The sequence below is a fragment of the Crotalus tigris genome, unplaced genomic scaffold, assembly GCF_016545835.1.
Source record: "Crotalus tigris isolate CLP2741 ecotype Arizona unplaced genomic scaffold, ASM1654583v1 scf7180000018335.1346539, whole genome shotgun sequence".
In the NCBI taxonomy this organism is placed as follows: domain Eukaryota; kingdom Metazoa; phylum Chordata; class Lepidosauria; order Squamata; family Viperidae; genus Crotalus; species Crotalus tigris.
This window is the reverse complement of record NW_024096950.1, coordinates 602,929-616,186: the sequence shown is the minus strand read 5'-3', so window position 1 is coordinate 616,186 and position 13,258 is coordinate 602,929. Positions and strand designations below refer to the sequence as shown.

General features: G+C 41.2%; 1 protein-coding gene across 1 annotated transcript in view; it reads right to left on the bottom strand.

The window, feature by feature from the left end:
* The window catches only part of TG (thyroglobulin), a 147,157-nt gene that overhangs the window by 82,885 nt on the left and 51,014 nt on the right, over positions 1-13,258 (bottom strand). The window contains exons 28-34 of the mRNA XM_039350445.1: positions 12,798-12,863; positions 10,643-10,723; positions 8,412-8,549; positions 5,931-6,107; positions 5,687-5,798; positions 3,408-3,487; positions 697-840 (exon numbers count right to left, since the gene is read on the bottom strand). Coding sequence (XP_039206379.1) covers positions 697-840; positions 3,408-3,487; positions 5,687-5,798; positions 5,931-6,107; positions 8,412-8,549; positions 10,643-10,723; positions 12,798-12,863 — 798 coding nt within the window. The remainder of the gene's footprint in view (positions 1-696; positions 841-3,407; positions 3,488-5,686; positions 5,799-5,930; positions 6,108-8,411; positions 8,550-10,642; positions 10,724-12,797; positions 12,864-13,258) is intronic.

The window sequence follows — 13,258 nt, the reverse complement described above, 5'->3', positions numbered from 1 at the left end:
GTATGTGGAAAGTCTTCTCAGTATGATGGATGGACATGAAGGTGTACGTGGAAACCCTTCTTAGTTCCAGTCCAATAAAAAAACTCCCTTTTAATGACCCTGTAATCCCTTAATTTGTCATAGAGTCATGGCAACTGGATGGAGCTGAGCACTGACTGGCCGGATGCCCTTCCTGACACCTACATGGAGTTCGTAGCAGATATGTTTTCTTTGCGCCCTAAGACAGAAATACCTGCTGCTGCCTAGGATTGTAACTCTTCGCCTTCCGAGTGGGAGGCGAGTATCTTTACCACTAGGCCACCACGCCGCTCCTTAGTTCCAGTTCAAAAAAAAATTATTATAATTGCAATACTAAAACCATTAATAAAAGATAATAGAGACATCCAAAATACATAGCAGTCAAAGTACTTGTTCAGTTAGCAATTCAGCCAAAAAATGGAGCCCTTAACACATTCAGTGCTCCCGACACAGGAACATAGCTCGATTTTTAGGGCCTTATGAAAGGCTAAGAGGGTTGGGGCCATTCTGATCTTTGAATTTATTTATTTATCCTTCTTCCTCCCACAGAAGTCTCTGGAATTCCTTCCTAGTATCTTCTCAATAATCTCTAACATGCTGCGTCTTATGCCATTTACAGAGGCATCCGTCATAAGACTGAACCCCATTATTCATATATAGCCCAAACTCGCTACTCACAAGATTTCTGGTACCAGCCGAAGGGATGCACCCTGGCCTCAGTTTCCAGAGACGTACAAGGAGAAATCTGCCAATCGCTTCTTAATTCGTCGCTGCAGGTTTGAATTCCCAAACTGCCCAGAGTCAAACACAAAATCTTGCTGTCTGAAATAAGAAAACAGTGGGGGTTGCCATTGTTTTTTCTACACATCTCTACAGGGGTTTGGCATTTTCAAATAATCCATCCACAAATGTATCACTGAAGAAATAAAGACGTGAGGGTGAAGGTTCGTTTTCCAAGCTTGTGGGTTGGTTTCCGAACATTTCATTACCAGGCTGGGTAACATCTTCAGCAGAGTTTAGGAGATGTCAGTCACTTCACACACCCACACCTGAAGCCCTCATAAACAGAAGAACACTGACACTGACATCCCTTAAATTAGTGGTGGCGAACCTATGGCACGTGTGCCAGAGGCGGCACTCAGAGCCCTCTCTGTGGGCACGTGCACCATCGCCCCAGCCCCGCCTCCCCCCACAGCCCCCTCCTCACCAGCAGCCCCCCCCCGAGAAGAGTCACCCCCGAGCATGGCCTGCATGGAGCAGTGCAGCCAAGGACATGGCAGCCGGGCAGCAGGGACATGATTCCGCCCTTGAGCCCTGTCACGCACAGTTGATGCTGTGGGGCGCAGGTGGAAGGCGTGACTGCCATAGCGCTGCTGGGCCATCTGAGTGATCTGCAGCAGGCCGTAGAGGCGGTGGGTGGCCCTGCAGGCAGGGGCGGAGTGGGGGCGGAGCAAGCAGGGGTGGGGGCAGAGCAGGGGCAGGTGGGATTGGTGGGGAGGAGCCAGTTTGGGGGCATTTGGTCTCTAAAAGGTTCGCTATCACTGCCTTAAATTCTGCCTAGCCAGGTAACAAAACGTTCAGAAACCAACCCACAAGCTCGGAGAACGAACCTCCACCCTTATCCTATGCCTGAGCTACAGATATTCGCCACTATTGCAAATAAAAACATTCTAGTTGATAGCGGGATAGCCTGCTGGCTGTCATAAAATTAGCAGTCTGAGCTGGCTGCCAGAAAAAAAATGGCAACATGTTTGGAACAACCAACATGCTTTAGCAAAAATGTCATGAAGCAGAATCGTGTGAACGCAGGATGCTACAAGCAGCCGTAAATGCAGGCCGGTTGCCAAGAGTCTGATAGACGGTCATGTGACTATGAAAGGACCATCATGAGAAGTTCTGAACTGGGTCATAAATACTTTTTGGGTGGTGCGTTATAACTGCAGGCTCGTCATACGCCGAGAACTACCTGTAGGTGGTGGATGGGACCACAATTCAGCCCCAAATTTCTGTTGCTAACCAGAACAGTTCTTAAGTGACCTTTGTCCCCTTTTACAACGTTTCTTGCCACAGCTGTTGAGGGAACCACTGCAGTTGTCATGCTAGGAACATGGTTCTTAAGTGAATCTGGCTTCCCCATTGATCTTGCTTATCAGAAGGTCATCAAAAGTGATCACGTGACCCTGGGGCACTGCAACCATCCTAAATATGAATCGTCTTGCCAAGGGTCTGAATTTTGATCGCCTGATCGTGGGGATGCTGCAAAGGTCGTAACTGTGAAAAACGGTCAAAAGTCACTTTTTTTCCAGTGCCGTTGTAACTTTGACCAACCACTAAATGAATGATTGTAAGTCGAGACTACCTGTATATATTTGTTCTCTGTTCATGTCCAAAGTGCAGTGCTGACCAGAAAGAAATAATAACCAGCAACAGAAGCAGTCGAGCAGGATATACAGTAGTGGCCAAAATTGTGGAAACCTTTTGGGAAAAGTGTATTTTTGAGGTCTGAAGGCTAATAACACCACTTTTTGGGGGGAGTAATACCATAAAATTATATATCAATGGAAAGATAATTTAATCAAGAATGTAATGCAACAAAGTTTGTTCAATTATCCGTACTGAATTCTATGAAAGTTATAGCCAAATAACCAGAAAAAGGAAGCACAACTTGCTTAGGTTGATATCAGGTAGCTTTCCTTCATCTGATTGTAGCCAATGAGGATGAGTGTTTAGAGAGCCAATCAGGTGTCATCTTGTTTTGGCCATGAGCCAATCAGATCACAGTAGGATTCGGTGATTGATGTCACGTATTGAAGCTGAGAGGAGGACATCTGTCAGTGTGTTATGTGATCACTATCAAGTTGGTTGGGGTTTTTTTGTGTTCTTTCATTTAGCGAGCTTGTAAAACGTAATAAAATTAAAATAATGGTGGAAAGAGTTGACTGGTCTCCCAGAAAGCGATGTAAAATAGTATTATGAAGTGAACAGGGCTACAGTTATAAAGAACTTAGAAGAAAAGTGGGTGGAAACTTAACCAAAGGTGGCATTTCTACTGTACACTTTTCCCAAAGTTTTGGCCACTACTGTAAACCGCTGGCTATAGAACTAGTTTCAGGATCAGCCTGAAGACCCTGATCATTCACAGACCTCAGCACTTTCCGTGGAAGCTTTTCTACGGTGCCTGATTTTGGCTGCAGGTTCTTAGAAAAATAAATCTACTTTCCCCATTTCCTTTCTACTCCAGAGTCATTACCGCATTACCGGGCACCTGGCTCAAACAAGCACACAGGAGTTAGTTTATACACTGTGAACCCCAATGAAATAGGTTCCAGATTACCTAGGGGAAAGAAAATTTTTTTCCAAAGGTTTATAACGAATTAAAACAAAAATACCTGTGTCTTGGGAAGCATTTAGAAGTCCAAAACCCGAGCAGCAAAGATCAGCATCACAAAGCCGTTCACAGTCAAAAAAACTGAATGGAAAAAAAAGAAAGAAAGAAAGAAAGAAAGAAAGAAAGAAAGAAAGAAAGAAAGAAAGAAAGAAAGAAAGAAAGAAAGAAAGAAAGAAAGAAAGAGGGAATTTGGAAAACAAAAGAAAATGAATACATTTTGCATCTTAATTCCTGAGGCCCCTATTCTTTACTAAGGGGGATAAATGATCTTTGGAGCTTAGTAACCTGATTGAAACTTGCATCTCAACCCAGGAGCAAATTCATATTAAGGCTACTGGGATTCTTTTTTTTTTTTAAACAATCTGTAAAGTAGAGGTTAACAATTTTCTTAAGTTATAGGAGAGAGAGCAGATGTCTACAGCAACATTTAAATGAACAACTAGGACCCAGCAATGTCACAGAAGGACTTTATTAACTTGTTCTAAATGTGTTCTTGTTTCTTTTATATATTGTTATAACCTGCCCAAGGTAAGAGGCAAGGTGGCTCAGCTGCTTAATGACTCTGGAGATGGTCTCTGCTCCAGAGGTTCGAGTCCTAGCACTGCATGGTGGGGTGAGCTCCTGTCACTCGCCTCAGCTTCTGTCCACCTAACTATTCAAAAGCATATTCTATGCAAGTAGATAAATAGGTGCCACTTCGGTGGAGAGATAAGCTGGTGCTCTGTGCAGGCAGTCAGAATCCTGCCGGCTCTGACTTTCTTGGCTGTGGTGCCTGTTTGCGAGGTGGCTCCAGGTGGGAGGAAGCCTTGGATGAGGCGGCAGGAAGAGCCACTCATCTCTCTTTCTGGTGTGAAGCCAGCTCGCCCTCCTGTGGGGCACCCTGGGAAGCACGAGAGCATTTCCTACAGTAGAGCTGTTATCTTGGTAGCCAAACTATCGCTTTGCAATAGGTTAATGTAACAATGCCATACACTAATAATAATAATACCTGTCCAAGAAGAGTACTGTTACAAACTGCTGTTAACAAAAAAGGATATATTATGTGTGTATGTGTGTAATGTTTGATGTGTTTTGTTTTGTTTTGTTGGTCTAAAATAATAAAAATTGAAAATAATAATAATAATAATACCTGTCCAAGATGGATACTCATCTCCTTGGATGAGATAGATAGATAGATAAGGTACGTAGGGAGGGAGGGAGGGAGGAAGGAAGGGAGAGAGAAATAGATGATAGAGATGATAGATAGCTAGATAGATAGATAGCTAGCTAGATAGATAGGTAGGTAGGTAGGTAGGTAGGTAGGTAGGTAGGTAGGTAGAGAGAGAGAGAGAGAGAGAGAGAGAGAGAGAGAGAGAGAGAGAGAGAGAGATTTGTTTTCTGAGGTTTTCGCGGGTGTTTATATGTAGGTCTTTGGTTATTCAGGTTTTCTCCTACATCAAATTGGAAGTGTCTTGGCGATGTTTCGACGAAGTCTCATTCGTCATCTTCAGGCTGGTGTTTTCGGCTTCGTGCTCCTAGAAGCACAAAGCCGAAAACACCAGCCTGAAGATGACGAATGAGACTTCGTCGAAACGTTGCCAAGACACTTCCAATTTGATGTGGGAGAAAACCTGAATAATCAAAGACCTAGATATAGATATAGATATAGATATAGATATAGATGTAGAGGTAGATGTAGAGGTAGAGTAGACAGACAGACAGACAGACATAGCTCAAATTCTAAAAAATCCCATATGATTTTATCAAAATGATTCAAACTTTGCAAGCAGAACCCAAGACCCAAAAAAGAAAGATTGCTAATCACTGTGATAGAGTATACATTTCACAATGTTTATCCAACCAGCATTTGCCTTTGAGTCATCTCCTGACATTTTTGTGGCTAATACTATTTTCAGGACTTATCGCTAAAACATTACACAACTTTCCCAATGTCTTTCTGTCCTCTTATTTATTTTTTAAAATGTATTTTATGAAACTGAAATGTCTTCCGTTTGATTCCAGGTTTATCCAGCTGTAGTAAAAATGTGGCTGGGGAATTCTGGGAGTTGAAGTCCAATCATGTTAAAGTTGCTAAGTTTGAGAAACACTGTGGTATCATCTTGATCAGGAGTCTTCAAACTTGGCAACTTTAAGACCTCAGCTTGACTGGCTGAGGAATTCTGGGGGTCAAAGTCCACAAGTCTTATAATTGCCGAATTTGGAGATCCCTGGTCTTGACCAAAGGTTGTAGTCTTTTTAAGTTGTTGAAAAAAAGGAGAACACGACAGAAAGAAAACCTACCCATTTGACACCGTTTTCCCAGACATATCCATCTTGTTTTTCACAGAGACTCCTGATACTTTACGGAATGGTAAACGAGTGTAAAAATTCTTGACGCTCCCTTCAAGAGGTACTGTAAAATCAACCACACACACAAAAAAAAGAATGAGAAGGTTTACTTCCAGCATTTAACCCCCATGCAGTCAAATTCTTCTTACAATCAGGAAATCTCTCCCTCATAGGGAATACGCATGAATTAGCTCACCTGTCTTCTGATATAAAAGTTGGGGGTTTTGAGGTAACACAATTTTGCAGTTGTTGGGAATATTGTTAATGGAAGTGTTACAGACTTGGGCTGCTGGATAGAGGGTGCAAGGAAAAAATGCTGTATCTGTGTTATTCGGGATATCGGCCAGTAGACAAAACTCATCTTCTACACAACCTGGAACAGAGGAGACACAATCCACGATTGCCATTTTTATAATTCCTGCCTTGTTATGGATCAACTTAATATATGTAAATAAACATATTTTCCAACTATAATAGCTGCAAAGAATCAGGACCACACATAGACTTCCAGTTAAAATGATTTGTTATTCATGCCTATTCACAAAAGTCTAGCCCAGTGGTTCTTAACCTGTGGTCCGTGGATGCCTAGGGGATGTGATATTGTCGCAGGGGTTCCATGAAGGCTTGAAGAAATGTTATGACTAAGTTAAGCCTTGGGGGGCCTGACCATGGTCGGCCACAAAAGGGGACCATGGTAAAGAAAAGGTTGAGACCCACTGGTCTAGTCAACTAACTGTTAGCACTAAATTGATATTAGATAAGAGTCAACGGAATTTAAGCAAGGTTGGACTTAAAACATTTGTGGGAATGTAATGACTCTAGGCTGATTACTCACTTAACTCCATCCCCAGGCTCTGCCTGCTCTTCTGAAAGCTATTGCCGACTGATTCAGCAGTCCCTAATATCTCTCTTCCAAAACTTGGACGACGAGTTCCTATATTCTAATATTGTAGAAGAGTAGCCTTCTAAAGGATTGCCCCATCCAGATTTCTTTTCTCACGTTAGCCAAAATTTCTGAGAACTATAAGCCCAACATACTCAGAAAACTCCAGGTTGATGAAACAGGTAAATCTCAATTTACAACCATTTATTTAGCAATGGCACTGAAAAAAAGTGACTTGCAACTAGTCCTTGCACTTACAACTGTCGCAGCATCCCTAGGGTCACATGATCAAAATTTGGGCACTTGGCAACCAGCCTGTATTTACAACGGTCATAGCATCCTGGAGTCATGTGATCACCATTTGCAACTTTCCCAGCCAGCTTTCAACAAGCAAAATTAACAGGGGGAAGTCAGATTCACTTAACAACTGCATGAAACAAGTAACAACTACAGTGGTTCATTTAATGGCCAAAAAGGTCATCACATTAGTGTGACTCATTTAATGACCACATCACTTACTAATTGAAGTTGCAATCCTAATTGTGGTCATAACTTGAGAACTACCTTTTCAGATGTTCATAAAGGAACTTCCTTTATTTCCATAGCCCCTTGAAAAAATTTTTTACAAGGGATTATTTTGTGTCCTAAAATCCTAAAACAAATATTCTTTTCCCAGCCATTAATCAATGGAAGTTGAAAGAAGCCAATAATCCGAAACTCAACCTTTTTAGAATGTTCCCCAGAAAATTTGGAATTTTTTTTTTTTTGTGGTCAGAGATGATGGGAACTGATGAGTAAAATATCTGGGAAAAAATCAAGATAAGAAAGCTGGCATTTTTCTCAGTGTGGGAAGTCAGCCCCCCCCCCAGAGAAGGAAATATTAAAAGGGCAGAAAAATATATTTCCTCAAAGGATCTTAAACAGGCAGAAAAGCATGCCCAGTTTTTCTTAATAGCCCCAAGTCTCCCTCCCCCAAGCAGAAACTAGCTCTGTAGAAATGCAGATGTAAATAATCCAGGACGGTTGGAGGCCCCCAGCTAGAAGATTAAGAAGACAACGACACCTAAAATCTATATTACCCCACCCAAACTCTAAGACAGGACATAATAGGATTAACCCACAAATGCCAAAGGGACACAGGTCAAAATACATGACACAGGAAATACAAAGCCTCAAACAGGAACAGGAAACAACCTTAAGAGCCCCAGAGGGTATAAAAACCCACTCCCTACATGTGCTCACTCTCTTTTCTTCCAGACCCATCTTTCTGTCTGGCTTTCCTCTTCAATAAACTGCAACCTTCTTTATAAAGCAGTCACCATGTTGTTTATTCCCGGCTTGGACTGAACCATGATGAAGATTTTTCCTTCAACATCAGCCAAGGAATTCCCCATATGTTATCATAATACAAGAATCAATCAACTCTTTTCACACAATACTATGTTTTACTTCTTTCCTCCCTTAGCAAGGTAGCATTTCAAGCTTTCATTTCTTAATAAGCAAGTGAGATTTCGGGAGAAGAGACTGAGACAGCTTGACAAAAAAGGATGTGCTTTGCTAGAAAAAGGGAATGCTGTTTATTCTCAAAGTCTTAGCCTGCTATCAGTTTTATAGTTTTAGTTTTCACATCCATGTTAGGGTCAATTTTTTTTAAAAAAAATTAGCTTGTGGGGTTTTGTTTCTCTCTTGGTATGCTTAGAGAGAAGATGGTAAACATTCTGGAAAGATGAGAGCATGATTAATCCTTGATTAATTAGTACTATGACCATTTCCCCATAACTTAAAGTTTCTTACGTGTGAGACACCAGAGAAGAGCCTCTTCAGCTGAGTATCTCTGCTTGAAAAGCCAGTATTTTTGGGATGGCAGAGGACGGTTTAGTTCTGTTGAAATTTGGTTCCTTTCCACTATAGAAAAGAGTTTCTTTGTGGAAGCTGATGAACACAAAGACATGAGAGAGATGAGAACACACATGAGGTTTTAATACATCTTAGTGAGAACAACCCCACCCTATTCTAATTAGCCCCTTCATATTTCTATCCAATAAATAAAATACAATAACTCAGAAACTTTCTCAAAAAGACACAACAGTTCCCTTCACACAAAACCTTATGAGCCCAACTGTGATAGCTTAATTTTTTTTATTATTTTTTTATAAGCATATAGTATAAAATACAAACGTGCAAAAGCAAGTAATAGGAAACAAAGGGGAGGGGAAAGGAAAGAGAGAAGTGTGAAACAGAGGGGGGAAAGAAAGAAAAAAGTCATTAAATTCCGACTCTCTTCGTTGCGCTGGGATTAAGCATTAACATTGAACCTCAAGAAAATTTTAGAGTGTGCAGAAAATTTTAGAGTGTGCAGAAACGGATAGATTGACTTTAAAGATAAAAGAGAAAAAAGGCTCAGTATATTTTAGAACAGGGCTTTTCAACCTTTTCACGCATTGTACCACTTTTAGGATATGGCAACATCTGAGTACCACCATTTGCCTAGCAAGATGTCAAAAACTTGATGACCAAAAAAAAAAAAAAAGGAAAAAAGTGATAAAGTACAGGTAGTCCTTGACTTACAACAGTTCGTTAGTGACTGTTCGAAGTTACGGCACTGAAAAAGTGCCCCCCAAGCCACAGTCGAGCAAGACACCTGCCTGCCCACCTGGCGGCGCTCTTCCTCCTGTCCGAGATTTTCATTGTTGTGAGCATTTCTCTTGAGGATTGGCAGCGGAGGTGGGGTGGGGGCTGTTTGGTTTTTATTCCCCCCATCTGCTGGGTGGTTGCAGCAGGTTTTGGTCACTTCACATGACCCTGGGACACTGTGACCGTCATAAATATGAATCAGTTGCCAAGCATCTGAATGTAAATCACAAGACCCTGGAGATGCTGCAACATTCCAGCTGATCGGCGCGTCTTCTGGGCTCAGGATCAATGCTGCTTTCCAACGGGATCCTGGCGCTGATCCTGGCGCTTCCGCTGAGCCCTGACAGCCTTGCAGCTCCAGCCATCTCTGGCTCAGGCTTGTGCAGTGCTGCCACTGGTTCAGCTCATCCCCCTCCCCCGCTACGACTTTTCTAGGATGGTCACGTACCACCTGCCAGGTGCCAATGTACCACAGGTGGTACCCGTACCACTGGTTGAAAAGCCCTGTTTTAGTACATGGGATAATTTTTATCAATGGCTAGAAAAACAAGTTAGAGAGAAAGGAATGTGATATGTAACGTTGAATATATACTAGTAAGAAGAAGACTATTGAGCGATTAATTAACATATTGTTTATGATAATTAATTACTACTCATTGGTTTTTTTAAATACATGAATCCAGACAACACGCTGTTGGCTAAATATTAAGAATGTTATTTTAAAAAATCCTAACCCTAACCCCAACCCCAACCCTGACCCCACCCTATTCCTAATCCTATAAAAACTAATTATATATATATATATAACATTGAACCTCAACTTTTTACTTTTGCATAATAGTATAAATTAGCCATTTCTATAACAGCTAATCAATCTAATCAGTAAAACCCAAAATCAAAGTTTCATTTTTTTTTCTGCCTCAGGCACAAAGTCCAGAAGTGGTTTCCAAGTAGAAACAAAAGTACTTATATTCTTTTCTTTGATCAAAACGGTCAGTTTAGCCAACTGTGATAGCTTAATGTGATGGGTCAACCAAAAGATTAGTCCTTGTGCAACCAGCTAGAGTTAAAAATTGTGGCTTAGAGTGTTTTGGGGTTTATGGGTAAAACAACAGATTTTAAAAGAAAATGTTAAATTGCATCAGAGGAACAGAGAAGAAAACCAAGCAAAGCACTACCAGTATTCTCCATTGGCTTCCTTTTGCCTGGTATCTTCTACATGGATTGGGTCTACAAATCCCAAAATCCCAGGTCAGCATGGATTTAGACTGCTTTTGGATAGTCTAAATTTTGTAATCTGAACAGATTTAAAGAAGAGCAGACTGAGGAGAGTAGTTCTTTTATTGTGAAAAATCTACTTCTATAAATGTAGATGCACGGCCCATACCTACCGGATAGACGAGACTTAGACTGTGGTGGAACAAGGGTAGCATCACACATGGTAGGTCCAGTGCGGGTCATCATGTCAGAATCTAAAGAGGCAACCAAGCAGAAACTAAGTAAAGGTTTCCCCTATCCAGTTGTGTCCGACTCTAGGGGCGGTGCTCATCTCCATTTGCTAGCCGAGGGAGCCAGAGTTGTTCAAAGACATTTCCATGGTCATGTGAACAAACATGACTGTACGCTGAGGTGCATAGAACGCTGCTACCTTCCCACCAAAGTGGTACCTATTAATCTACTTGCATTACATGCTTTCAAACTTCTAAGTGGGCAGGAGCTGGGGCAAGTAATGGGAGCTCACCCCATCTCGCCACACTTGGGTCCCAAATCCAGTCTATCAGCTTTCCAGCTGACAAGCTCAGCATCTTTAACCACTGAGCCTTGGTGCCCCCTAAGCAAAAACTACGCCACGTTTTAATACTGTTATTCTCTTGGACACGAAGGCAGTTAAAAGCCGAGCTACCACAGAACTGAAATGCTCAGGAGCTACAAATGGAGGGGGAGAAAGTTATAATCTGAGAGAAGATTGAAAATAAAGCACCATATCCTAGAATATGACATGGTTCCCTTATGGAGGACAGCTCAATGTTTGAAAGCATGACAGGCTAGTCTGATTTTAGCAAAGGCTACCTTGTCAAGTCCAGTTTAAAAATACATTAAAACTAAATGTAGATCTTCAAATTTAAGTCTTCAGAGCTCTCTCTGGTAGGGAACTTTCTGAGCCATACAGGCCCCTAGTATAGGTCTCAGTGTATAATATTCCATGTACCACAATGTGTGTGTGTGTGTGTGTGTGTGTGTGTGTGTGTGTGTGTGTGTAGATAATATGGATATAGATATTGAGGGAAGTTAGCCCAGAGAAAGAAATATTAAAAAGGGCAGAAAAATATATTTTTCCTCAAAAGGACTTTTTAAAACCAAACCTGGCCCCAAATCTATCTCTCTGCCCCAAGCAAGACTTTAGCCCCATACAAATGCAGATGTAAAACCATCAGAAAGTTGGAGCCAGAGCAATCAAGAAGACAAAAGAGAAGATCTGCATACCCCACCCAAACTCTAGGAGTCATTAGCCCCATCACCTGGGAAGCAGGATATGATAATAGAATTAAACCACAGATATCAAGGCCTAGACAAACACTCAGAAACAGCTTCAAGGTTCATGCCACAGGAACAGGAAACTATTCCAAACAAAAGGCTAGAGGGGATATAAAAATCTACTACACCATGTGCTCAGCCCTTCTCTCCTCTGCTCTTTCCTGAAGAACCATCTTTCTACAATAAACTGTAACCTTCTTCCCAAAGCAGTCGCCATGTTTGCTTATTTATTCCTGGCTTGGATGAACCAGGATGAAGACTTTACTTCTAACAATATAGATATAGATATAGATAGATATGGGCTATGCACCTGAATACACATCTAAACCAAAGGAAGTTTCCAAATCAGATCAGAATATCTAAACAAGGAGATGCCTGCAAAATAATCCAAGCGTTTTACAACTTTTATGCATGCCTCAAATACGCTTATTTGTTTGTGAAATTTATCTACCGCCCATCTTGCCATCTGTCAGCTCTAGGTGGCTTACAACAAAGTAAAAACAACAGTGTAAAAACATTAAGAGAATAAATATTCACATTAAAAAAAATAAGAGGGCAAGGAAGGGGACAAGACGCCAATCAGATGGCCTCAAAAAAACTCAGTCGCAAGCCTGCCTCCACAGCAATTCAACTCTTCATGAAAACATGAGTAATGTCCTTACAGTTGTATTGGCCTGGCTGATTTAAACAAACTCAAGATTTTCTGGTTTGTTACCCATAAAAATAAAAATGAAATCTAGCTTTATCTAAGGTGGCTTTCTTGGATAAGCCAAATGTAACTAGGTGCTGCCACCTAGCTGCCACCTGCAAATGAATGCGCATTAGTTTGCATGTATATTTATGCCTACATTTATTTGTATATGTGTGTAATAAAATTATATAATTATACAATAGGCCCCTCTGAATATTCCGCCCATAAAAGACATAACTGGCCCCCATTCTGCTGAGACACATATATGGACATCTTCCTTCCACATTTGACCCCTGGCAAATCACCCCCAAATCACCTACCTTTCCAGAAATAAACACGTTGAAAGCTGGTGAAGAATTTTTCTGTGTCTTCTGCAAGCTCAGAAGCTAAAAAGGAAAAAATATTGTTAATTTCCTTATAGAATAGAATAGAATAGAATAGAATAGAATAGAATAGAATAGAGTAGAGTAGAGTAGAATAGAATAGAATAGAATAGAATAGAATAGAATAGAATAGAATAGAATAGAATAGAAGCTGGAAGAGACCTTGGAGATCTTCTAGTCCTGCCCCCTGCTCAAGCAGGAGAACATATACCAGCTCAGACAAGTGACTGTTTAGCCTCTTCTTAAAAATCTCCAGTGATGGAGTGCCAACGATTTCTGGAGGCAAGCTGTTCCACCGGTTAATTGTACTCAGTGTTAGGAAGTTTCTCCTTAATTCTAGATAGCTTCTCTCTTTGTTCAGTTTCCAACCATTGTTTCTTGTCCTGCCCTCTGGTGCT